This window comes from Moschus berezovskii, chromosome 20 (assembly GCF_049115385.1).
Source record: "Moschus berezovskii isolate FMDL1 chromosome 20, NW_MosBer_1.0, whole genome shotgun sequence".
NCBI classification, from domain to species: domain Eukaryota; kingdom Metazoa; phylum Chordata; class Mammalia; order Artiodactyla; family Moschidae; genus Moschus; species Moschus berezovskii.
The window spans coordinates 56,187,626-56,213,724 of record NC_142479.1 but is presented as its reverse complement, the minus strand read 5'-3'; the positions used below and the strand labels follow the sequence as shown (position 1 = coordinate 56,213,724).

General features: G+C 50.6%; 2 protein-coding genes across 10 annotated transcripts in view; both read left to right on the top strand.

The window, feature by feature from the left end:
- GPATCH8 (G-patch domain containing 8) overlaps positions 1-11,512 on the top strand; it is a 105,366-nt gene extending 93,854 nt beyond the window's left edge. For all 8 annotated transcript variants that reach the window (XM_055408040.2, XM_055408043.2, XM_055408045.2 and 5 more), the window contains one exon: positions 1,582-11,512. In XM_055408040.2, the coding sequence (XP_055264015.2) occupies positions 1,582-5,488 (3,907 nt within the window). In that variant the 3' untranslated portion in view covers positions 5,489-11,512. The remainder of the gene's footprint in view (positions 1-1,581) is intronic.
- Positions 11,513-11,884: 372 nt separating this feature from the next.
- Positions 11,885-25,061, top strand: ITGA2B (integrin subunit alpha 2b). 2 transcript variants are annotated; one of them, XM_055408051.2, is made up of 30 exons: positions 11,885-12,224; positions 13,289-13,410; positions 13,501-13,598; positions 13,705-13,873; positions 14,166-14,215; positions 14,292-14,337; positions 14,431-14,556; positions 14,928-14,975; positions 15,130-15,173; positions 15,301-15,354; positions 15,477-15,529; positions 15,739-15,950; positions 18,128-18,310; positions 18,556-18,601; positions 18,703-18,807; positions 18,894-18,949; positions 19,042-19,193; positions 19,351-19,476; positions 20,032-20,099; positions 20,341-20,488; positions 21,297-21,389; positions 21,605-21,684; positions 21,987-22,067; positions 22,192-22,288; positions 22,388-22,540; positions 22,642-22,758; positions 23,254-23,367; positions 23,602-23,703; positions 23,897-24,013; positions 24,754-25,061. In XM_055408051.2, the coding sequence occupies exons 1-30, from the start codon at positions 12,037-12,039 to the stop codon at positions 24,808-24,810; spliced, it is 3,105 nt and encodes a 1,034-aa protein (XP_055264026.2). In that variant the 5' UTR covers positions 11,885-12,036; the 3' UTR covers positions 24,811-25,061. The 2 variants fall into 2 exon arrangements, with proteins under 2 accessions (XP_055264026.2, XP_088685290.1); XM_088829164.1 differs by having other exon boundaries at positions 13,289-13,598; positions 14,292-14,556.
- The last annotated feature ends 1,038 nt before the right edge of the window (positions 25,062-26,099 follow it).

The window sequence follows — 26,099 nt, the reverse complement described above, 5'->3', positions numbered from 1 at the left end:
CAGTCACACTGTGCAGCATTAGTTCTGTTTTAGAAATAAACAGTTAAAAGATGACCAGGTAAACTCTTGGGAATATAGAAGAAGGTTTTGACCCACCATCAGGTATATTTCATCATCCTAGGAGTAATGCATGACCCCAGAGTATTGTTGGAGTTGCATGGCAAAGACTAAGCAAAAGGTCACAATAAATTCTATTTTTATTTCAGTTTGAAGGTTTCTTTGCCATGAGGTGGATTTTGTGACACAGAGTATCTCTTGCTACCCCAATCTGGTGGGTTCCATCTTCCAATAATAAGAGTTCAGATAGCAAAGGGGTTACCACATTATCTGAATATATTTGGTCCCTGAGTTTAGGACAACTAGTAGTTAAGGTTTAGATTAAGAGGACTTCATCCAGATAATTGTCTTCAGGTCTTGAGTTTGGCTTAAGAGATACCTGTATAACCCACACTGTAAAAATTTCAGACATGACAGGAGTTTAAAACACTGACTCTGAGGTGTTTCTGTTTTCAAAGCTGAGAAAGTACTTGGTAGAATCATGATCGTTGTATGGAGTGCCCAGAAGGTGTCACAAAACCAAAGCAAATGCTTGGACATGGTGCCAAGAGATAGACACAGTCTCTTCATTTCTGTAACAGACATGCTAACCTAACCACAGACCATCAGAGAGTAGCACAGTGGAGGTTTCTGACTGTGTTCAACTCAGGGAATAGGCACATTTTAAAAAATTGAAATTTGAAAGCAGAGAAGAAATTGAGGGTTGTGTTTTTGTTTTGTTTTTTAGCTGTACAAAGTACAATTGATCCTTGAACAATGTGGAGGTGAGGGGTGTTGATGACCCCAGTCCCCACACAAACTCATACACCTATACAGTCAGAAGTTGTGTATAACTTCATAGTCAGTCTTCTGTATTTGCAGTTCCACATCCAAAGATACATCCAGCTGCAAATTGTGTGACATGTATATACTAAAAAAAAAAATCTGTATAAGTGGGCCCTTGCATTTCAAACCTGCAAACCCATATCATTCAAGGGTGAACTGTGCAACCTTTGGGAATACATTTTCAGCCATATGTTTGGTAGCATACTGATAGGTAGGATGGTACAGGAAAAATTGAGAGCAGATGCAAGACAGGTGGGCTATGCCAGATGATAATGATAGTGTATTCAAATTGTGAGGTAAACCTCAGTATTTAGACAGCTTAGGAAGAAACAGCAGTAACTGGCTATCCCTATGAATGTAGCTTGGTAGATTAGCAGTATGAGACTGCCTTACCTTACGGAGCAAGTTCCTTTTGTTAGCATAGTGCTGAGGAAGGACCACCATTCAGTGTCTTTAAGATCTACCTGTGATAAATGGTCAAACATAAGAGAAAAGTGTTTTAGAAGTATGAGGGACTTCCCTGGTGGTCCAATGGTTAAGAGTCTGCACCTCCACTGCAGGGAGCATGGGTTTGATCCCTCCTCAGGGAACTAAGATCCTGCATGTTTCATGGCACAGCCAAAAAAATAAAATAGTATGAAATGTACCCCTAAACCTGTTTTTTTTGTTTGTTTCTCATTTTTCTAAACCATTGTGTAGTGCACCTGGAAGTGGTCCCATGTTCAGACCAACCACAGTGGCTGTAGATGAAGAAGGTGGAGATGATGAGAAAGAAGAATCAGCAACAAACAGTGGCACAAGTACCACTGCCACTTGTGGCCTGGGATCTGAATTCTCCACAGATAAAGGAGGCCCATTCACTGCAGTACAAATCGCTAATACCACTGGGCTGGCACAGGCTCCTGGTCCAGCCTCTCAAGGCATAAGCTTTGGCATTAAGAATAATCTGGGGACCCCACTGCAAAAGTTGGGAGTGTCATTTTCCTTTGCCAAGAAGGCTCCTGTCAAACTCGAATCAATAGCATCAGTTTTCAAGGACCACGCAGAGGAAGGGACCTCTGATGATGGAACAAAAGCTGATGAAAAGGGTACAGACCAAGGACTGCAGAAGGTGGGAGATTCTGATGGTAGCAGTAATCTCGATGGTAAAAAAGAGGATGAAGACCCGCAGGATGGAGGGTCCCTTGCCTCAACATTATCTAAGTTAAAAAGAATGAAGCGAGAAGAAGGAGCTGGGGCTACAGAGCCAGAGTATTACCACTACATCCCCCCAGCACACTGCAAAGTAAAACCTAATTTTCCTTTTCTACTTTTTATGAGAGCCAGTGAACAAATGGAAGGTGATAATAGTACACACCCAAAGAATGCCCTAGACAGCAAAAAAAGTAGTTCCCCCAAGCCTAAAGGCTGCATCAAGGTGACAGCAAGCCAAGGCCCGGAAAAGACAGTTAGTGAAGTCTCCAGACAGCAGAGGGAAACCAGTGCGACTGAGCCCTCAGAGCCTGGAAGCAAAGCTGAGACAAAGAAGCCCTCAGGAGGGGATGTAAGTGAGCATAGTATAGAGAGTCAGAGTCAGAAGGATTCAGAGATCCAAATGTGTGAGTCTGACCCTCCTAAAGAAACTTCTCAGGCTCCTCCAGCAGGGAGAGAGAGCCGGGAGGGACCCAAACATCCAACGGGTCCTTTCTTTCCTGTTTTAAGCAAAGATGAAAGCACTGCCCTCCAGTGGCCATCAGAACTGTTAATTTTCACGAAGGCAGAACCCTCCATTTCGTACAGTTGTAACCCTTTGTATTTTGACTTCAAGCTTTCAAGGAACAAAGATGCCAGAGCAAAAGGGACAGAAAAGCCAAAGGACATAGGAGGCTCCTCAAAGGACCATCTCCAAGGCCTTGATCCTAGTGAGCTACATAAAAGCCAGGAGGAGGAAGAGAGTTTTCAACATTCTTCAGGAGGCAGAATTGATGCACCTGCTTCAGGGTCTGCCTGTAGTGGCCTGAATAAGCAGGAGCCTGGGGGTAGTCATGGGTCAGAGACAGAAGACACAGGGAGAAGCCTTCCTAGCAAGAAAGATAGATCTGGGAAGTCCCATCGACACAAAAAGAAAAAGAAGCACAAAAAATCCAGCAAACATAAACGGAAACACCGGGCTGACCCAGAAGAGAAAAGCTCTAAGGCAGAATCTGGGGAGAAGTCTAAGAAGCGCAAGAAGCGCAAACGAAAAAAGAATAAATCATCAGCCCCAGCAGATTCTGAACGGGGGCCCAAACCAGAACCCCCTGGTAGTGGTAGCCCTGCACCACCAAGAAGACGGCGGCGAGCCCAGGATGATTCCCAGCGGAGATCCCTTCCAGCTGAGGAAGGGAGCAGTGGCAAGAAGGATGAAGGTGGAGGCAGTGGGAGCGCCCAAGATCATGGTGGGAGGAAACACAGGGGTGAACCTCCCGCGTCATCCTGCCAGCGAAGAGCTGGCACCAAACGGAATAGCCGATCCAGCCATCGAAGTCGACCCAGCAGTGGAGATGAGGACAGTGATGATGCGTCATCACGCCGGCTGCACCAGAAGTCTCCATCCCAGTACAGTGAGGAGGAGGAGGAGGAGGAAGAGGAAGAGGAGGAGTCGGGCAGTGAGCATTCCCGAAGCCGCTCACGGTCTGGCCGACACCATTCCTCTCACCATTCCTCCCGGCACTCTTACTCCAGTAGCTCAGATGCTTCTTCAGACCAGAGCTGCTATAGTAGACAACACAGTTACTCTGATGACAGCTATAGTGACTATAGTGACCGGTCACGAAGACACTCCAAGCGCTCCCACGACTCTGATGACTCAGACTATGCCAGCTCCAAGCACCGGTCCAAGCGGCACAAGTATTCATCTTCTGATGATGACTATAGCCTTAGTGGCAGCCAGTCCCGAAGCCGATCTCGGAGTCATACCAGAGAGCGCTCAAGATCCAGGGGCCGCAGCCGCAGCAGCAGCTGTAGTCGCAGCCGGAGCAAAAGAAGAAGCCGCAGCACCACAGCCCACAGCTGGCAGCGGAGTCGGAGCTATAGCCGGGACCGCAGCCGCAGCACCCGGAGCCCTTCACAGAGATCAGGCTCCAGGAAGGGATCGTGGGGGCACGAGAGCCCTGAAGAGAGGCGTTCTGGTCGTCGAGACTTCATTCGCTCTAAAATCTACCGCTCCCAGTCTCCCCACTACTTCCGATCAGGCCGGGGAGAAGGTCCTGGGGAGAAGAAGAAAGAAGATGACAGAGGAGATGATGGTAAGGGGATAGGCCCACCCTCCCAGAACAGCAGCGTTGGCCCAGGAAGAGGGTCAGAAGGTGACTGCAGCCCTGAAGACAAGAACTCTGTCACCGCCAAGCTGCTACTGGAAAAGATTCAGTCAAGGAAAGTGGAGAGGAAACCCAGTGTGAGTGAGGAGGTGCTGGCCACCCCTAATAAAGCCAGTCTTAAGCTCAAGGACCCCCCACAAGGTTATTTTGGACCCAAGCTCCCCCCTTCTCTTGGCAACAAGCCTGTCCTTCCTCTGATAGGGAAGCTCCCAGCTACCCGAAAGCCCAACGCCAAGAAATGTGAAGAGTCTGGCTTAGAAAGGGGAGAAGAGCAAGAACAGTCAGAGACAGAAGAAGGGCCTCCAGGGAATAGTGATGCCCCATTTGGACATCAGTTCCCCTCAGAGGAAACAACTGGCCCCTTATCAGACCCACCCCCAGAAGAGCCAAAGTCTGAAGAAGCTACTGCTGATCACCCTGTGGCTCCACTAGGCACCCCAGTGCATTCTGACTGCTATCCTGGGGACCCATCCATCTCCCATAACTACCTCCCTGACCCCAGTGACGGGGACACCCTTGAGTCCTTGGATAGCGGCAGTCAGCCAGGCCCTGTGGAGTCCAGCTTGCTGCCTATAGCATCAGACCTCGAGCCCTTCCCTGGTTACGCACCACCCAGTGGGGAACCCAGTATTGAGTCAGCTGATGGAGCCGAGGATGCATCCCTTGCCCCGCTGGAGAGCCAGCCCATCACCTTCACTCCCGAGGAGATGGAGAAGTACAGCAAGCTCCAGCAGGCCGCACAGCAGCACATCCAGCAGCAGCTTCTGGCCAAGCAGGTGAAGGCCTTCCCCGCTTCGGCTGCCCTGGCCCCAGCCACTCCAGCCTTGCAGCCCATCCACATTCAGCAGCCAGCCACGGCCTCTGCCACCTCCATCACAACTGTGCAGCACGCCATCCTCCAGCATCATGCCGCAGCAGCTGCCGCCGCCATTGGCATTCACCCCCACCCTCACCCCCAGCCACTCGCCCAAGTGCATCACATCCCCCAGCCCCACCTAACCCCCATCTCCTTGTCCCACCTCACTCACTCCATCATCCCTGGCCATCCCGCCACCTTCCTGGCTAGCCACCCCATCCACATCATTCCCGCCTCCGCCATCCATCCCGGGCCCTTCACCTTCCACCCTGTTCCACACGCCGCCCTCTACCCCACCCTGCTGGCTCCCCGGCCTGCTGCAGCAGCTGCCACTGCCCTCCACCTTCACCCACTACTTCACCCCATCTTCTCAGGTCAGGACCTGCAGCACCCCCCCAGCCATGGCACATGAGTTAGGGGTTAGGAGCCCAGATAGGGCCAGGGAAGGTGACCCATGCATCTTCCTTTGGGGTGTCGAGCCATTAATACCAGCAAGTAGAAGCTGGAATGGGCAGTGTCTGACAGCCAAAGAATTGAGTTTTGGCTTGCAGGGGTGGTTTTAGATTTGAGGTTTGCTTTGGGTTTACTATCAGGGATTTTTTTCCCTTTTTCCTTTTCTGTTTGTCCCTCCCTCTCCTGTGTTTCTAGGCTAGGGAACACCAGTAAGTGCTACCCACCCCTCTTCGGCAACATCCCCAAACTGTCGAGTTTAGATACTCCCCTCCTCCCTCTACTTTTTATCCTCTGCACGTCTGTGTATAAATTTTAAAACATTTTCCTCCTCTCTGGCTGGCGGGTTGTCCATCCGGTCCTGCCTTCTCAGTGTCTTTGACCTTGGTGACCTTATTTATCCCGGGTGAGGTGGAAAGGGAGTCTGACCTGGAACCAGATGCCACTCAGGCTGTCATTTGATCCACTTCCCACACAAACAGAGCCACACATTTGGCACTGTTGTCCTTGTGTCCCTCATCCCAGAAGAGACATCTGCATATCCCAGAAAAGAAGATCGTATCATGAATAGAAGCTGCGGAACAGAGAGGAGCTCATGTGTCCGAAGGGTGTATTTTCTTCTGTCATGTTGATGTTTCCTTCTTAATTTATAGGATTTTTTTAATGTAAAAAATTGCACTGAACTCTATAAACGTAAATGCTGCTTTTTGTAGCTCATATAAAAAAGGTTCCATATTTGTAGTATACTGCAATAATATTTTTTACATCCAGCTCTTTAAGTGATCCTTGTTCTGGTGGCTTTGTGTAAATATGTTTGCCCTAGTTGAATTAAGAAACTTTAAAGGTTATCAAATGAAAACAAAAATAAAGTATTTGTTTTCTGCTAGATGCAAAAATGACTAAGCATGTATATTTTATCAAGCTCATGTATTTTTTGAAGTTATGAACCATAAAAATGTTAAAAAGAGCAACATTGCTTAACATTTTTTTTGCTGAGACATAATTTGCAGTAAGTGGTGCCACCAGTACTGGGAATTTTGAACTAATGGGCTGCAGTCAGCTAGGGGTGTTAAGGAATAGTTTTGACAGTCTCCCTTATGTGGTTGACTATTTCATACAGAGAAACTGGTGGGCCTAACAGAGGAGAAGAGAGAGATCCAAGAGCTTTATTCTCTGGAAGCAGTGAGATTCAAAGTGATTGTCCTGGGGGATTCCTGGGTTTCCGGGGTGTCTGTCCCAGGCAGTCCATTTGCCTTCCTAGTACTTCGCCCCCTCTGACAAAAATTTTTAATGTGCCTTTTGGGTTGGCTAGAAACTGAAGTAGAAGTGAACTGGAGTGTGGTAGAGTTGGGACGGTCTTCCTCCTCTTATTGAGAGGTGAGCACATTTTTAGATTCTGCAGATTTTTTTGCTTCATAGTTTCCATGCCTCTACCCAGCTTAGTTTAGGCAGTAAAGATTCCTTTTTTCTGTTCTCCCATGACACTTAGCAGAGGAAGTACCACCTGAATTCCTCTTCCTCCTCTTCTTACCTTTCACCTGGCTCTCAGTCCTAATTAATACAGTGACCCAAAGGTGTTCATCTTGTAGATCTCATCTTCTTTGATGTATTTAGAACTTCCCTGTTGGGTATTTCCCTACCTACTCCTGTGGCTAGAATTGGTTGGGTGGTCCCCTGACAGGAAAAACAAAATACCCTACATACATGGGCCAGGGCTCCGTGTTCTGCCTTTCTTCTTCAATTTCCAATACAGAAAGGCTTTGAGTTCATGTCAAGCAAGTGCTGGGCAAACGAAGACTCTTGTTCAGTGCTCCTCATCTGATTCAGAAGCATCACTTTTTTGATAAATAGCACTGGAAAAAGAAATCATCTGTCTGAAGAGAAGGGACTCATTTTTCTTTGCTTTCAGCCCATGTAAATATTTAAATAATACAGTATTAACATTTTTGTGCTGCTTCGCATTAGCTTGTAGATTGAGCCATACTCTGGCTGCCTCTCTACCTTCCTGGGGGCAGTTTCCTTTAATTTCCACAATAGTGATTTTAAAACTAAAAAGGAAAAACAAAATAATCTATCCTTACTTACAAGCATAACAGATTGTATTTAACTTTATCACATATGATAGAGATATATACGCTGTAAAATTAGGGAAAGGAACTTTCTAATAAACCAATGATTTGTGGAAACTTTAGAGTCTGTTGTGATTGTTGCCCCATCCACTCAGTGGGGAAGGGATGGAGTTATGGGTCACAAGTAACATCTTATATGAAGTGGCCAAAGGATAGATTCTTACGAACCAGTTGTTTATGTTTCGACTGTGCTTCTCAAAGCTCAAGGTTATGTTGTGGGAGGAAGTGATGGTTAAGTTTCTGTCAGTCTTATGTAGATGTCTTGGAATGTATACCTCCTTTCCACGAACTCTCCCTATTTTTTTTCTTTTTGGCTGCATTGGGTGGCATGCAGGATCTTAGTTCCCTAACCATGGATTGAACCTGTGCCCCCCTACAGTGGAAGCACGGAATCTTAATCACGACTACCAGGGAAATCCCGACTTGGGGGCTTTTGAGTGGACTTCAGGCCAATGAGATGAGTCACCTGCCTGGCCTTCCCCTCCAGAGTCCTGAGTCCTCCAGTACCAGTCCTGAGTTACTCTCAACCCTTTACTATGAGTACAATGCTAGAGAGCTACCTGGTAAAAGGAAGGATGTGCTAATTGTTACTGAGCAGATAAAATTATCTGTCTACTCTTCTGTATGCAAAAGGCAGGGGAAATTGTGCATCAATTGCTGACCATAGTCCTGTAGTGACGAATTAGTTTCCTCTCTGCTTCAGCCTTTCAGGAAGTAACGGTACAACGTCTATTTCTATTTTCCTACTCTTACACAGTTGTATTCTCCCCTTGACAAAAGAGAAGCTATTCAACTTGAACCATGGGTTGGATTGCTCAAATCTGCCTATTCCTCTAAAATAGCAAAACCCCTGCCCCCAAGTAAAGGATGTTAGAAAATGAAAAGTGGAAATTCCCTGGCAGTCTGGTGGTTAGGACTCTGCATTTTCACCACCATGGCTTGGGTTCAGTCCCTAGTCAGGGAGTAAGATCCCCCAAGTCTTGTGGCACAGCCAAAAAAAAAGTGGTGTTCTGAGCAGGCAAGGTGTCAGCAAAGAGGCAGACTGACCTGTAGAAATCCTCCATGTGAAGGTCTGTGCGGCTGCCTGATTACAGGAAGGGTTCTGCTAACTGCCTCAGCCTCCTGGGCTGCAGCATGGAAGTTCTTCCTCTACACCCTCGGTGACTAACTCAGGCCTTGTCAACCCTTTCCATTCTTGTTTGCCAGGGGTACTATCACCTCCTTATCATGTGTCTGAATTATTGCAGCCTTTTCCTGGCTGGCCTCCCTGACTCTAGGATCTCCTGGATTTTCAGAATTGTGGTTCATTTAGTGCTCACTGCTTCCCAGTAAAACAGTAAACTCTTAGGAGTGCAGGGACCAATTTTTATATGTCAATTTTTTTCTCTTAATCCCTTAGACTAGTGTTTTATATAGGGAGTTGAACACTTTCAGTAACATTTTGATTATGTGTTTAAGAAAGATAAAAGCAGAGCAAACTATTAACAGATTTATGCATCAGGATTTAGCAAGGAAACATCAAAGATGAAGATTTTTCTCTATATCCTCCACATTGCCTACCTCACTGCCAGACCCATGGTAGTTCAGTAATTGTTGACTTTATGAAGCCTTAATGTTCCTTGAGAGATTCAAAGACTTAGGCTGATGGGATGGAAAAGTGAGAGCAATGTGTCAGCCCTCCTCTGCCTACTGTCAACCCAGCTATGTCCCCAACAGAACTCCCACAAGGAATAGAATCTTTATTGAATACTGAAACTGTCCCTTCCCGAGTCTGATCGTGTTTGAGTTAATGATACTACCAGCCAACCACCATAGCTTTGAATTACTTTTGACACCTCCCTACCACATGGCAGTTACTGATCATGTAATCTCTGCCCTCTCCTTTGCTCCTGCCACCAGTACCCTGGTTCAGGCCTCATCACCTTTTAACTGAGAGGATGGTAGGCACCATCCATCTGATCTTCCCACTAAGTCCTGCCTTTTCCAGTCCCTCTATCCATAGGCAGCTAGTATAATTCTGATTGGAGCACCATTGATCATGTATCTTATTCTCTGATTTATTAATAAAAAAGTCTATGATTCTCCATCTCCTATGGATTAAAGTTCAGATTTCAGACATTCAAGGGCCTGCAGTGATGAGACCCCAGCCTTCATTCCACCCTCCTGCCCCAGTCCTCCCTTGTGTTGACTACCTACCTTTCTCTATAACTGACCTCTGTTCTTCTCTCTGTTATTTCCTGTGTTGAAAAACCTCTTCATTCTCTGACAAAAGGCAATATATTACAATGGTTAAGAACATGAATTCAAGCACAAATGTCTTTGACACATAGTTTTTGCCACTCTGTGTACACTTGGACTATTTACCTAAAACTCTGTGCCACAGTTTTAGCATTTCTAAAATGGACATAATAGTAGCTAATTCATAGGGTTGTTATGAAGAAACTGATAGTATAAATTACTTCAGCTAGGCATCACCGCTACCTTTTTCAAGGCATTTACTGTCCTGCTGCAGTTATATGTGTTCATGTCATATCTTAACTCTCTCTGGACTAAGTTTTTTAAGGATCCTTGACAATTGTCTTTGTATCTCTTACCACTCAATGCCTTGAACAGAATGAGAATTTATTAAAAACCTTGGTGAAGTGTGAGTTAATTTGGGGCTACACAGGGTACACCAGTAATACTGTTCCACTCAGTTGAGGACAGGGAGAGGGTGGAAGGTAAGTACAGGGCTAAGTATTACGTGCCTGCTGTGAGCTTGGCACTAGGAATTCAGCAGTGAAGGAGGCCCAGACTAAAGTTCAAGGTGCTTCTAACCTAGAAAGGGATAGGATTTTGAGCTGTGTGCTCAAAGGAGGTGAATTATGAGGACAAAGGCAGTGCTGAAGGGATTTCAGAATGGCCTGGGAGAGTTGGGCGGGATAAGATGATGGTTAAGTTTGATCAGAAAATGTAACAGCCCTGGTAGTCCAGTGGAATCCACCTTGCAATGCAGAGAACTTGGGTTCGATCCCTGGTTGGGAAACTTAAGATCCCACACTCCGAGGAGCAACAGTTCCCACACCACAACTACAGAATCCGTGCGCCTCAAGGAAAGATCCCAGATAATGCAACTAAGACCCAACGCAGCCAAATAAAATATTTTAAAAAACATGAGCAAAAGCAATGTGACTATGTTCTTTACCCTAGCAGATCTCTTAAATTTTCTTTCTGACAACCTGCTTTTTCGGGAAGACAATGCAGTGCCAGTAAGACTTGCTTGGCACTCCTCTTCCTCTGAACATCAGTTAAAAAATGCCCTTTCTGCTCAAAGCTATTCCTTTTCTTTCCACTGTGTGAGCCTGCATTTGCATCTTCCAATCCTCAGTGCCTGCTTCCATTCAGTTTCTCAGCAATGCCTACAGTATGATGGGCTCTTGGCTAGGTCTTGGGGCACCAGAAAGGAACCTCATTCTCAAGGGACTCGTGGACAAAATCCAGTGAACAGACCATGACTAAGCCGTGTGATCAGTGCCGCACCCCTTTGTGTTAACTTAACCCAAAGTGCCAGCCCGAGGAATTGAGGGAGGCATCCCCTAGACTAAGACCCCACTAGAATCAAGTCTTAGTGATTGGACAAGAACCCTGTCACCCAAGGAGTTAGACCTGCCTTCAACTGAACAGGTGGTGCAAATCTCAGAGCCTGTGAGCCAGAACAGCCCGGAATGACTCCACTTTATCCCCATCTTCTCCCTTCAGCCAGGATCCATTCACCACCCCTCTCCCAGCACTGGCTACATTGCTGTGACCACATTAAGACTTGGCCCCAGATGGAGGATGAGTGAGGAAGCTGTTGTGCCAATATGACTGAGTGAAGCTGCCAAAGATCCTAGGAGGAGGAAGTGGATAAGTGCCTTATCCTTTTAAGGATACAGCAACCTCAGGTCTTATCAGGGGCCAGGAGCTTCCTCACTCCTTCCCCCACTTCTGACCAAGTCACTGTGTGCCTTGGCAGCGCAGGGAACGGTGTAGGGGAGGAGAACCTATAGAACTGGGTGGAGGCGTGTTGCACTATCCCATGCAGGAAGCAATGGTGGTTTAGACTAGCGTGGTGGTAGGAGAAATGGAATGAAGATTCAAGAGACATTGTTGAAGAGCAGAACCAGCAGGACTTGATGATAAAATACGTTCAAGAAAAGGGAAGAATTGGCTTTCAGCCATAAGCATCCACCCTCAGGATGGACTTACCCTCTTCCCAGCAACCCTAGAAACCATATGGCCCAGGACTCTGTCTACTACTCAGCAAGTGGGTTTCAGCTTGATAAGAAAAGACTTCCTGTGGTGGACCTGAAAGAGGAAGCCACTAACCCATTACTGCCTAGGAGGCTGTGAGAGAAGGAAGATGGCCAGAGCTCTGTGTCTACTTCGTGCCCTCTGGCTTCTGGAGTGGGTGCAGCTGCTCTTCGGACCTGGTGCTGTGCCTCCAACCTGGGCCTTGAACCTGGACCCAGTGCAGCTCACCATCTACACAGGCCCTAACGGCAGCCACTTTGGGTTTTCACTGGACTTCTACAAGAACAGCAATGGGAGGTGAGCCCCGGGAAACCCCCACCATCAGTGCATCAGTGGGTCTTGAGTTCCCCGTTTGTGATAGAGTTTGAGCAAAGTGATTTCCAGGGTCTATTTGGGCTGAGTTCTTGTTAAGAATACTGGGGTGTGAGCGAGAGGCACCAGTGGGGAGCTGAGCAGAGCAAAGACAAAGGGGAGACCCATGTTGATGCCTTATTTTTTCCTCAAGGGTCAGTTTTATGACCCATGCCACCCTCATCCCCTTGAAATACAGAAAGGAGCACATGTCTTAAGTTGACCTGTAGAACTGTGAAATTGTCTATCTACTCCCACTTTGCTTTTCTATTCCAATCCCCTCAACCCAGCAAAATGATTGATATTTGAAAAGAAGCAATAGAGCATTATTGGTTGGGATTGATCAGGCTGCAAATTCACACTGCTAAAATTAGAGTCCTGGCTCTTTCTCTCTATAGGAACAACCCTGAGCTAGTTCCTTATTGAGAAATAAGGAATAAATGTTTTTCATGCGTTTATTTCATTTATTTCTCCTGACAGCATTGATTGGTATTGTCCACCTTTTATATACAATAGAGCTGTCATTTGTCATAGAATCCTTAGAAATGTCAGCACCCCACCACCCACTTTAGAGGTGCCCACTAGCTCAATATTTCCTGGTTAAAACTGGTTCTCAGAAAGAGATCTGATGACAGTTCAAACAGGATTACCGTGCATGCAAACCCTTGGCTCTTCGTGCAAGTGCTGGAGAATGTAGACGGTGTACAGAGTTTAGGAGGTCTCTTTTATCAAGGCTATCAAACCCCTCGTGTTCAAATCGAACCTAATGGTTATAGTCTCAGTTTTATCCTTAATTTCCGCGGTTACTGATGGGTATGTGACTTTCCTCCCTGGTAGTCAGTTTCACTGGCCATAAAATGAAAAGACTGGCCTCTACGGTCTTTGTAGTCTCACTGAGAAAAGATCCAGTGACCCTCAAGGCACACCGTCCGAGGAGTGCTCCCGGCACAGGCACTGGGGCACGGGGTACCCCAGAATCCACGGAGCGCTCACCCAGCTTTCTTATGCAGTGTGTCCGTCGTGGTGGGCGCCCCACGGACCCTGGGCCGCAGCGAGGAGGAGACCGGCGGCGTTTTCCTGTGCCCCTGGAAGGCCAAGGGCGGCCCGTGCATCTCGCTGCCCTTCGACCTCTGTGAGTCTTGCACAAGAAGAGAAAGGAAGGGGCTACTAGGAGCGCGGATAGCCGGGCCTCAGCACCCTACCCCCTTCTCGTGCCCTCCAGATGATGAAACGCGAAGCATAGGCACCCAAACTTTCCGAACCTTCAAGGCCGGCCAAGGACTCGGGGCGTCGGTCGTTAGTTGGAGAGACAGTATTGTGGTGGGCGCTACCGGACCGGGATCAGGGAGCAGACGGAGGGCGGGGACACGTGGAGGGAGGAACCCGAGTCCCGCCCCTTCCCCACTCCCCTCTGGCTTTACTTCAGGCCTGCGCCCCCTGGCAGCACTGGAACGTCCTAGATAAGAACGAGGAGGAGGCTCAGAAGACGCCCGTAGGTGGCTGCTTCGTGGCTCAGCTCCAAAACGGCGACCGCACAGAGTACTCGCCCTGCCGGGCCAACAAAATGAGCCAGTTTTACGAGAGAAATGATTTCAGTGAGCTTCGCTCTCAGTTTCGGCTCCGCCCACTCGCGGCCGTTATCCATTAGCCCCGCCCTTCACCCGATCTTTCCTGGCCTCCAGCTCTCCCAAATCCTGCTTGCAGTCTGGGGTCGCCCAGATGGCCCAGTTCCTGATTCCACCCCTATGTCTTGCCCATTGGGTGTTGATAGTAAACCACGCCCCCATATTACCCTGTGGCCCCGCCCTCGTTTGACTCCTCCTCCCGGCCCCGCCCCACTCCCCAGAGTAGGCTTCTTCGCTGACCCTTCCATCCTGCCTTCTCTAGGAGACGACAAGCGTTACTGCGAAGCCGGCTTCAGCTCGGTAGTCACTCAGGCGAGTAGGGAGCATAAACGGCGTGGGGTGGCCCCCCAGACAGAACCCCCTCTCACCTCCAGAGCTTCTATTTCAGGCTGGGGAGCTGGTGCTTGGGGCTCCTGGCGGCTACTATTTCGTAGGTGCGTGTCCATCTGTACACCTCCCTCCCTTCTCTCGACCCGGGCAGACCCCAGAGTCCTGGGCGCCCACACCAACTGTCCCACGCGCCCTAGGTCTCCTGGCGCGGGCTCCAATCGCCGATATCATCTCAAGTTACCGCCCCGGCACCCTCTTGTGGCACGTGCGCACCCAGTTCACTTACGACCACAGTCATTTACAGTACTACGACGGCTACCGGGGTAACGTGGCACCTCCCTTCGAGGCTTCCCAGCACTCAGGTGTCACCGCCGGCACGGTCCTACCCCTGCAGGAACGCCCCATTGTCAACTCTGGCTGGTCAGCCCCAGGACTAAGGCGCCCCAACTCTGCTCAGGCAGCTCCCTCTCCCTACCCTCTGCAGACAGCCCAACTCCCAAAGGCGAGCACGTCAACTTCTCGCACTGAATTCGCTTCGCGGCATCGGGCAGGTCTTGACCTCTCGGTGGCCTCGATTTCCCCGTCTCCGCAATGCAGAGTTTGAACTGGGTGGTCTCTGAGTCCCCTCCCTTCTCACTCGGGCCCCTTCCCTGCTTCACCCTCCCGGAAAGACTAACTCACACTGTGCCTTCAGGGTACTCAGTGGCCGTGGGCGACTTCGACGGAAATCCCAACACTACAGGCAAGAAATTCACTTAGGGGTGGGGTTTGGGGAGTCCCACCCAGAAAGGAGCGCTCCCAAGACCGGCATCGAAGTCTCCCTGGGATGCGGAACTGCGGGCGGGAGGCAGGTGGGGGTTCCAGAGACCTCACTTTCTGGGCCCGGCTCTCCCCAGAGTATGTCTTCGGTGCCCCCACCTGGAGTTGGACCCTGGGAGCGGTGAGTGCCCTCTGTCCACCCCTAACATTTCACTATTCAGTCTGAACCCCGCCCCCTCCCCCAAACTCCCCCTCCCCCTTCTGAGGTGGAGTCAACTGTGATATGCTCCTGTACGTTTCCGGAGCAGGTGGAAATTTTGGACTCGTACCACCAGATGCTGCACCGGCTGCATGGAGAGCAGGTGAGGATCAGGTGGGGGTGGCCAAGGCAAGGGAATTGAGACCCTGGAATATTCCACGAGACATGGTGGGATCCAAGTGTGAGTATGAGGACAGAAATTAAGGTGTGCCCCATTTCCTGCAGATGGCTTCGTATTTTGGGCACTCAGTGGCCGTCACTGACGTCAATGGGGATGGGTGAGAAGCCAGGCGCCCCCACCCCTACCCGCTTGGGTCCCAGATTACCAGAGGTGTTGACCGCCCTTTGTCTCTGGTGTCTTCCTTTCCCAGCCCTCACTCACACATGACCACCGAGGGGAGGGGGAGGGCAAGGATGGGTAAGCCTGGGCTCAGACCCGCAGCATCCCTCTAGCCCATCCCCACATAACCACCCGTTGGGCCTGCAGGAGGCATGACCTCTTGGTGGGGGCACCACTGTACATGGAGAGCCGTGCTGACCGCAAGCTGGCCGAGGTGGGGCGTGTGTACTTGTTCCTGCAGACTCGAGGTGCCCGAATGCTGGGGGCCCCCAACCTCCTGCTGACTGGCACACAGCTCTACGGGCGATTTGGCTCAGCCATCGCACCTCTGGGCGACCTCAACCGGGATGGCTTCAATGGTAAGGGAACAGAGAAGGGGTTATAGCCATGACAAAGATCATGGAATTGACCTGAGTGCAGCGGGAGCCAGGAAGGGCTTTGAGCAGGAGAGGGTTAAAGGAGACCAGTCAGGATTTGTTTGCATTAGTCCAGGCAAGAGATGGTGACCACCGGGATGTGGGTTTTGGCAGCAGAGTTAGAGATGAAGGTGATTTCTAGATAGTTTTTACTTAGATTATTAGAACTTGATGGGTGACTGGAGGTGGGGCTAAGAGAGAGGAGTTGGGTGAGTGGTGGTGCCCTTCACTGCCTGAAACTCAAATCTTGCCACAGGCCTGGAGAAAGATCAGCAGTTCAGTTCTGCTCTCATTTGGTCTTTTTCTTTTTTTGGCCATGCCACACAACTTGCAGGATCTTAGTTCCCCAATCAGGGATCGAACCCCATACCTCTGGCAGTGAAAGTACGGAGTCCTAACCAGTGGACCACCAGGGAATTCCCTGGACTTGTTTGATCATGAAAGGCTTGAGAGCCTTAGGCAGACATATCCAGAAAATAGTTGGGTGTGACTTCCCCCATTTCCAGCAGAGAGGTCTGAATGGGAGATAGGGGCTTGGGGAGGGTCGATGAGGTCCTGGGAGCTTGCAGAATGGGAAGAGGCCCAGGAGAGAGCCCTGGGGAGCAAGAGCACTTAGGGGACTCCCAGAGAAAGTGGGTCTAGAAAGGAAACAGAGGGATGTTCAGAAGGGTAGGAGGGAAACTAGGAGATCTGATGGCCCAGAACTCAAAGGAAGAGTACTGGAAGCAGAAGGAAGCTGGTCAGTGGCTCCAGATGCTGCTGAAAGGTACAATTAGATGGGGCTTTAGCAAGAAGTATTTAGTATTCCTTTAGTATTCCTGGGCTTTAGCAAGAAGGAAGTCATTGGTGACAGTGACAAGAACCAATTCAGGGCTAGCTAGGGACCAAAGCCAGAATGTCATGGTGCAATGTATGAATGAAGGTGAAGAATTGATGGCAGCCAGAGCAGACTGCTCTTTCTACCAGTTTGTGAAAGGAGAAAGAGAAAGGTGATTACTGAAAGGAGACAAGGATCACAGGAAGGTTATTTTAATTGTAAAGACTATGGAGTAGGTGAAATGTGGAGGAAAATGATCTTGTGGGGAAATAGGAACAGGAAATGAGCTGGAGGTGGGTCCCTGCAATGCCTGAGAGATGCAGGGCTGGGATGCTCAGCCTAGTGGCAGGTGTAGGAGGGACACTATTCTAGGGTCAAGAGGGGAGAAGAGCATAAAAGCACAACAGTTTGGTTGCTTCTCTTTGTGAAGGAAGTGAGAGGCAGGTAGCTTGATTGAATGGAGTTTTGAAATAGGTGCTGAGCAGAAAACCCTGAGGGACTGCTGGGCATACACTGAGGCCCCTAGTGATGGCTGGAGGTCAGGAATTCATGGTGCCAAAGTGGTAGGATCTGGCCAGGACTGGCAATGGGGCAGGATGGCTGAGGATATGGTGAGGGTAATCAAATGTTTAGAAAATCAGTGGAGAGATGGGGAAGCCAAAGATCAGGTGACTGGACGAGACTGTGTCCTGAGTCTATCAGAAAAGTCAATAGATCTTTAAAAGAAAAAAACTGCACAGAAAACATACTGTGAAGTCAGAAGGCAAGGGAAAGACAGTTACAGCATATATATCAAAGATCTTAATTGCCATCACATGCAAAGAATTCTTACAGATTAATAAGATTATTAATGATTGTTATTAATGATGATTACATTTTCAAGAGTGGTCATTAAAGTTATTAGTGATGACAAGCCCACAGTGTGACCCTGGGTTTACATGGTGGGAATGGAATGTCCTAGCTAAAGAGGGGGCAAATATTTAGCAGGTCTTGGTTACTTAATCTTCTGCGACTCTATTTTCTCCTTTAAAATGGGAATAATAATGCCTAGTTTTCAGGATTAAAAGAAATCATGACAATATATTGTCGTCAATAGAGAGTGAGGGCTGTTAGACTGTTTTTACAATAATCTGACTTGATGGGTCTTCCTCCCACCCAATTGTAAACTCGTGGAGAGTGGGGCAGCTGCCTCCTTGACCCCCACATTCCTCTCCCGGTCTCCTGGGGTCTGCCCAGAGAAGGAGCTCAGGGCCTGGAGAGACTGGCTAACAGACAGCCGCTCCCTTTCTGTTGTGCTTTCCAGATGTTGCAGTAGCCGCCCCCTACGGGGGTCCCAGCGGTCAAGGCCAAGTGTTGGTGTACCTGGGTCAGACTGAGGGGCTAGGCCCATCCCCCTCTCAGGTCCTGGACAGCCCCTTTCCCACAGGCTCTGGCTTTGGCTTCTCCCTTCGAGGTGCCACAGACATCGATGACAACGGATACCCAGGTGCCCCCAGACTGCCTCCAACTAGACAGGAAGGGCCTTTGGGCATTAGCTGGACATACTGAGAGACACAGCTAGGGCCTTGAACCTGACCTGGTGCCCCACTGAGAGCTCTGTGGGTTGGGGGGCCAGATCAAACCTCCTATGGCAGAGGTAGTGTGGAAAACCCCTGAGAAAATGAGATGAAGACCCCATAACTCTCTAATTAACGATTCTGACACCTCCCCTCCTTCCCACAATGTCTATAGACCTGCTTGTGGGAGCTTATGGGGCCAGCAAGGTCGTGGTATACAGGTGAGCGCTGGCTCCAGGGGCAGGATGGGGGAAGAACCCACCCCAGCAGAGGAGACTAGGTCAGGAGGGGCCACCAAGGCAAGCCTCCCGATTCCTGCCAGGGCTCAGCCGGTAGTGATGGTCACTGTCCAGCTGATGGTGCAAGATTCACTGAACCCTGCCATGAAGACTTGTGTCCTGTCCCAGACCAAGACCCCAGTGAGCTGGTGAGGAAATGGAGGGTGTGGGCCAGGCAGGATCTGGGACCTCAGCCAGGCGACCCTAACCCTGAGCCCCATTCATCTCTCTGCAGCTTTAACATCCAGATGTGTGTGGGAGCCACTGGGCACAACATTCCCGAGAAGCTGCGTGAGTGGCACCCTGGGGACAGGAGGCAGGTGGGCCTGGGCTCCCCTGGAGGCTGGCCTGGGAGACTGATGCGCCCTGCTTGCCTGGGCCAGACCTGAATGCTGAGCTGCAGCTGGACCGGCAGAAGCCCCGCCAGGGCCGGCGGGTCCTACTGCTGGACTCTCAGCAGGCGGGCACCATCCTGGACCTGGAACTGAGAGGCAGACACAACACCGTCTGCTCTACCACCACAGCCTTCCTCCGAGTATGCCCAGGCTGGGGGTGGGCAGGGCTGGGTGTGCAGAGCCTGTTAATCGAGCCCCGGGGCGTGGGGCTGGATGCTGCAGGGGTGGTCAGCGGGACACACAGAGTAGGTTGGGTACGTGGTACCGAGACGGCCCGTCTCTTGCCCCCTTCCCTAGGATGAGGCCAACTTCCGGGACAAGCTAAGCCCTATCGTGCTCAGCTTTAGCGTGTCCCTGCCACCCAAGAAGGATGGAGGAGCCCCTGCTCTCGTGCTGCACGGAGACACCCACATCCAGGAACAGGTAGGGGTGGGCAGGTGCAGGCAGGGGAGGGGGAAGACCCGCAAGATTGTCAAGGTTTGGGTTAGTGTCCATATTGACATCCAAACATGGATGTCACCTCTAATCTCTGATGTTTACTCTAAACCCTAATGAAAACTGCCAAATCTCAATACCCCCAAACCCTCATATAAACCTCAGATGTTGACATCACCTCTAAATTCTCATTTAAACCCTCATGTCTACCTGCTCATCTCCCACCTGAGAGCTTCCACTTCTCCACGCTTTCGTTTAAGAGCTATGATTTTTTTTCCTCTTAATTTGGAAGAGGAATATTTGCTGATGGTATCCAATTCAAGAACTGAATTATAAAATCTGGAAATACATGTTAACAGGAAACTTCATAACGTTTGATGGATCTCCTTGCATCATCAAAGCCCTGACATCATCCCAAGCCCTGAGGCAAACCCCAAAGCCCTGATATCATCACCAACCTTCTTTTTCTTCTCAGACCTTCTAATTCCCCAAATTCCACTGTGACCCCCAAACCTACCCACCCACATGGCATGTCCCTTCTAGACCCGCATCATTCTGGACTGTGGGGACGATGACCTGTGTGTGCCACAGCTGCAGCTCACTGCCAGCGTGTGAGAAGACCGCCCACTGCCCCCCTACAACGCCCACTGCCCCCCAACACCGCCCACTGCCCCCCAACACCGCCCACTGCCCCCCAACACCACCCATTGCCCCCCCACTCCACCCTATCTTCCCTGATGACAGCCCCTCCCCACCTGGATCCTGATACTCTGGCCTTAGCCCGTCACCTCGTCCCAGACCCTGGGCTTGGACCCAGCCTCCTTGGCTTTACTCCCTTCTCAACCGCCACAGGAAGGGCTCCCCACTCCTAATTGGAGCTGACAATGTGCTGGAGCTGCGAATGGATGCGGCCAATGAGGGTGAGGGAGCCTATGAGGCCGAGCTGGCTGTGTACCTGCCCCCAGGCGCCCACTACATGCGGGCTGTCAGCAACATGGAGGTGAGCCCCAACCCGGGCGTCAATGGGGTCCTGGGAAGTGCGGGAGCCTTAATTTTCATCTCCCACCTGAGAGCTCCCGATTTCTCTATGCTTTCCTTCAAGAGCTCCGATTTTTTCCCCCTCTAATTTGAAAGAGGAATATTTGCTAATGGCATACAATTCAAGAACTCGATTATAAAATCAGGAAATAACTGTTAACAGGAGCCACCATTTAGATTTGGCTTTGGATTTCTGTTAAATATCTGTGCTGTTAAATTTGGATTTCCTTGCGTTCTTTTTTCTCGACATGGATACTTACATAGGTGTGTATTTATTTTTTATTTTACTTATGCAGTTTATAACAATGGAGTTACCCTCCATGTGATGTTTCATGGTTTTCATTTTTTAAAAATCATTGAAAAGAATAGTAATACATGCAGTAATACACAGTAATCCATAAAGAGGAATGTGACAGTCCTTGAACTCCACCTCCCCTTGAAGCCCTGCATCCCACCCTGGAATCCTCCCCACCCTGACTTTCCAAGTGAAGTGAAGTCGCTCAGTTGTGTCCGACTCTTTGCGACCCCATGGACTGTAGCCTACCAGGCTCCTCTGTCCATGGGATTTTCCAGGCAAGAGTACTGGAGTGGATTGCCATTTCCTTCTCCAGGGGATCTTCCCAACCCAGGGATCAAACCCAGGTCTCCCGCATTGTAGACAGACACTTTACCATCTGAGCCACCAGGGAAGTCCCTGACTTTCCAAGGGAGCTTACATATATAAGGGATGCTGTGTAACCCTCTTCTTTCTTGGGACTGTTTCTCCGAAGGGCTTTGAGAGGCTCATCTGTAACCAGAAGAAGGAGAATGAGACCAAGGTGGTGCTGTGTGAGCTGGGCAACCCTATGAAGAATAATGCCCAGGTGAGGCCCCTCAGTCCTGGGTGCTGGGTAGACAGCTGGGTTTCAGGGGCTGGGTTTGAAGTCAGATGGCTCCAGACTGGAATCCTTGTCCTCTCACTCCCTGGCTGTGTGGTCTTGGGTGAGTGACTCCCTCTCGGAGTGGTCTTCAGGACGAGGACTGGAGGCCACATTCAGAGTGGGCATCTGGACAGTGACTCTGGCCTCCCCTGTCTCAGATAGAAGTCACGATGTGGGTGAGCGTGGGGAAGCTGGAAGAAGCTGGGGAGCAGGTGTCCTTCCTGCTGCAGATCAGGAGGTATACTAGACTGGGGGGCACTCCCTCCCCCTGTCTGATCCCCACACAGAGACCGCTACACAGAAGGGTTCTCGGGGAGGCATGCTCTTTACACTTCCCTGGTTCCTTTCTTCCTCAGAGACTTGTTTCTGAGTTTTGGAGCCCTAGAGGAACTAACTTTAGTGTGGCGTGCTGTTTGTGGAATTAGCTCTTCCTGAGCCCTCTGTTATTCTGCCCTCCCTCCCCTGCCCCCTGCCCTGAGAGTCCTGATGTTCACCGGGCTGGTGTCCCTGATTTGTTTCTCCTCGGCCCCCTTCCTACAGCAAAAACAGCCAGAATCCAAATAGTGAGATGGTGGAGCTGGATGTGCCAGTCCGGGCAGTAGCCCATGTGGAGTTGAGAGGGTAAGAGGCCAGGGAGGCAAAAGGGAGTTGGCAGACACAGCCCTGAGGCTCAGGGGGTCCTGGGCAAACCTGCACAGGCAAGTCAGGGGATCAGGCTCACTCTGGGGGTCTCGGGCCTCTGCAGAAATTCCTTTCCAGCCTCCCTGGTGGTGGCTGCGGAAGAAGGCAATGGGCAGAACAGCTCTGACAGCTGGGCCTCCAAAGTGGAGCACACCTATGAGGTAGGAAGGAGGCTCCAGGCCCCAGGCTGGGGTGGGAGGGTCCCAGGAGCTGGTCTTGGTGCTGAGCCTCGTAACATCTTGCCACCACCGCCCTGCCAGCTCCACAACAATGGCCCTGGTGCTGTAAGTGGCCTCCGCCTCAACCTCTATGTCCCCAGCCAGTCCCAGCCATCAGACCTGCTCTACATCCTGGATATTCAGCCTCAGGGAGGCCTTCAGTGCGCCTCAGAGCCCTCTCCCAACCCCTTCCAGGTGACAACCCGCGTGAATCCCTAGCCCATCAACCAGGGCCCCTGTGGGAGGGCTGGCATTTGGGCAGAGCGTGAGACCTGAGGGCCTCTTTGCCTCCTCAGCTGAAATGGAGGCTGCCCACCCCCAGCCCTTCCCCGGCCCATCACAAGCGGGATCGCAGACAGGCGGTTCTGCCGGAGGAGAAGCAGCCCTCAAGGCTCCAAGATCCAATCTTGGTGGTGAGCAGGCTCTGTGGTCTCCAGCTGGGGCCACCCTGGGGCCCAGAGGCAGAGGGGAAGGGAGGCAGGGAGAGAGAAGGGTGTGGTGGAGACCTCATGTGGGTCACCTTGGTCTTACAGGGACCTCCAGGTGAATATGAAGGATTGTGCTTGTCTTGTGTCTGGGGTGAGGTGGGGTGGGGCACTTGGATATTTCAAGGTATCCAGTATACTAAAGAAAATGAATAAATGACAAAGCAGGGTTACAATAAGGCTTAGTACTGAACGCTATACGATTGACCCACTTCTTCCTGCCCTTTCCCTGTATCTCTGGGACAGTGTGAGCAATCCCATTCAAAGATAACGTCCCAAGCTTGAATCTGAGGCCCTTCCCGACAGGGAGGCCTGGCCCAAGCTCTTCGACCCCCGAGCTTCCTCTGACTTGGGTCATATGATGGGGGTGATGATGGATCAGTAGGGGCTGGGGACCCTCAGAGCTGCGACTCGTCCCCTCAGAGCTGCGACTCGGTGCCCTGTACTGTGGTGCAGTGTGAGCTGCAGGAGATGGCGCGCGGGCAGCGGGTCATGGTCACGGTGCTGGCCTTCCTGTCGCTGCCCATCCTCCAAGAGGTGAACCGGGATGCGGGTGGATGATGGGGCCTTCTAGAGGGGGGGAGCCTGATGTATTGGGGGCGGGGCTTGGGGAGGGGCGGGGCTTTAGCGGAGGGGAGAGACGGAGGGCTGGGTTTAATTTGGAGCGGACAGAATATGGCCGGGGCGGATCTCCCTACAGCGGAGTCCGAGGCCGGGACTTCTGCAACCAACAGCCCTCATGTAAACGCCTTTCATCTCCACCCCATCCAGAGGCCCCTGGATCAGTTTGTGCTGCAGTCGCACGCTTGGTTCAACGTCTCCTCCTTTCCCTACTCCGTGCCTGCCCTCAGCCTGCCCAGCGGGGAAGCTCTGGTGGGTGTGGAAGGGCGGTGGCAGAAAGGGTCTCCCATTGGTCTTCCCCTGAGTCCCTGCCCAGCCGGGACTGCCTGGATCTGAGAGGTGGGACAAGTAGGTGGCTTGGCCACAGGTCACCGGCTTGCAAGTCTGAGTCTCTGGGAAAGGCAAGTGTCCCGGTGACTGAGGAGACCCGCGGGCCTCCCCTCAGGTTCAGACGCAGCTGCTTCGGGTCTTGGAGGAGAGAGAGATTCCCATGTGGTGGGTGCTGGTAGGCGTGCTGGGCGGCCTGATGCTGCTCGCATTCCTGATCCTGGCCATGTGGAAGGTGAGGCGTGAAGCAAGGTTGAGGTGGGGGTGGGGGTAGAGGTGAAGTGGTGGGGGTCGGGGGTGAGGAAGGCAGGCAATCCCACAGGGAGGCAGAGAGAGATGGTGGCCCAAGTAGATGACTCAGGGTCCATCTGATTTCCATCTCCACTATTAGAATGTCACCCTCCAGAGAATCTCTTCCAGGGCACAGGTCCCTGGGAGAGGTGGCACCTGAAATCCTAAGGCCTCTAGACCCGTTCCCCCTGAGAGCAGGAGTCCCAGGGACTGAGTCTTGCCTTCTGGAATCCATTGATCCCTGAGAATTTTCACCTTCTCCCTGCTCTGTCCCTCCCCCAGAAGGACCCAAGTCTTCCTGCTCTGATGTGTCCCTGGTGGGTCACTCCCTCCTCTGCCCCTGGAGAACACCTGCACTGTTTTCAAACTCACTCAAGTGTCCAAACCCTAGAAAGCCACAGTGCTTTTAGGGAAAACATACATTAGACTTACAATAATCAAATATATACCATCACACACTTGAGTCATATAGAGACATAATCATCAGTACTTAAGAAAAATTCAGGAAATGAAAAGCAAAATGTTAAAACATTTCTTTTTGTTCCATGCATTATCTCTAAATGGGAACTGCCTCCACTTGCTCACATAGTGGGGATCGTGTTGGTCCAGGGTGGCCTCGTGGCTGGCTGGTTTCTAGCACACATTCTCCATTGCTGCTCTGCCCTGGCCCCTGTGCACCCCCAGGTTGGCTTCTTCAAGCGGAATCGTCCACCCTTAGAAGAAGATGATGAAGAGGAGTGATGAGCACATGCATCTCTGTCCTGGCAGCAAGGCTGGGTGTGATGTTGTGTCCCTTCTCCAACGAGTGCCCCCCCACATCTCTGGTTGCCCGAGGCTGGGAGGGTGACATTCTAATAGTGGAGATGGAGATCAGATGGACCCTGAGTCATCTACTTGGGTCATCATCCCTCTCTGCCTCCTGATGTCCTCTCCCTCCCATAAGAGCTGAGTCACCCCCTCTCCTGCTGCCTAATAAAGAACTTGGACCCCAACTCCACAGCATGCTCTCTCTTCTTGGGGGTCAGAAGAGCAGAGGGGACTGAGGTGATGTTTGGGCTGAGGAATCTAGGACTGGAAGAAGTGTGAGCAGAGAGGTCTCTGCCAGGGTTACGTGCAAATTATTGTCTTTGGGGAGTATCAGGAGCTAGAGAGTGGAACAAGGGAAAAAGGATGGCAGAGCCTCCAAGTGATACTGGAGGGGGATGGGGTGTCTCAGGGTGGTTGGGTGAGGCGGGGGTTGGGCACATCAAAAAAGGGAGGCTGAGTTCCTGGTGGGTGAATTTAAACAATTTTTTTCCCCAATGATTTTGGAGGAAATAAACCCCAAGATGAGTTGAGAGTTGGGGAAGTAATACGCTGTCCCTACTCTCATAAAAGAAGGTCCTTAAAGCTGTATTCAGGGATTTCCTTGGTGGTCAGTGATTAAGACTCACCTTCCAAAGAAGGGTGTGTGGGTTCGATTTCTGGTGGGGGAGCTAAGAGCCCACATGCCTTGTGGTCAAAAAATCAAAACATAAAACAGAAGCAATGTTGTAACAGATTCTATAAAGAGAAAAAAATGGTCCATATAAAAATGTTTTGTAAGGTTTATTTATTATTATTTTTTATTTTTGGCTGCTCTGGGTCTTCCTTGCTACATGTGGGCTTTCTCTAGTTGCGGGGAGCCAGGACTACTTTTCCTTGCAGTGAGCTGGGCTTCAGTAGTTGTGGCACACAGGCTTAGTTGCTTCCAGACATGTGGGATCTTCCCTGACCGGGAATGGAATCCATGTCTCCTGCACTGGCAGGGGGATTCTTAATCACTAGACCACCAGGGAAGGCACACCCCCAAAAAATCTTTAAAAAAAAAAAAGATATTCAGCGTGAGAAGGGGCAGAGGGAGGCTGAGTAAGCCCTCAGTCTGAGGAAGGCAGAGTTTCAGCAGGGACAGAAGAGCAGGCATTGCTCTCTGGCTACCCTGCTGCTTGCTGTTCCTTCTTCCCCAGTGGGGAAAGGGGCTTCAGTTTGGAATGAGGGCACAGGCAGGGGGC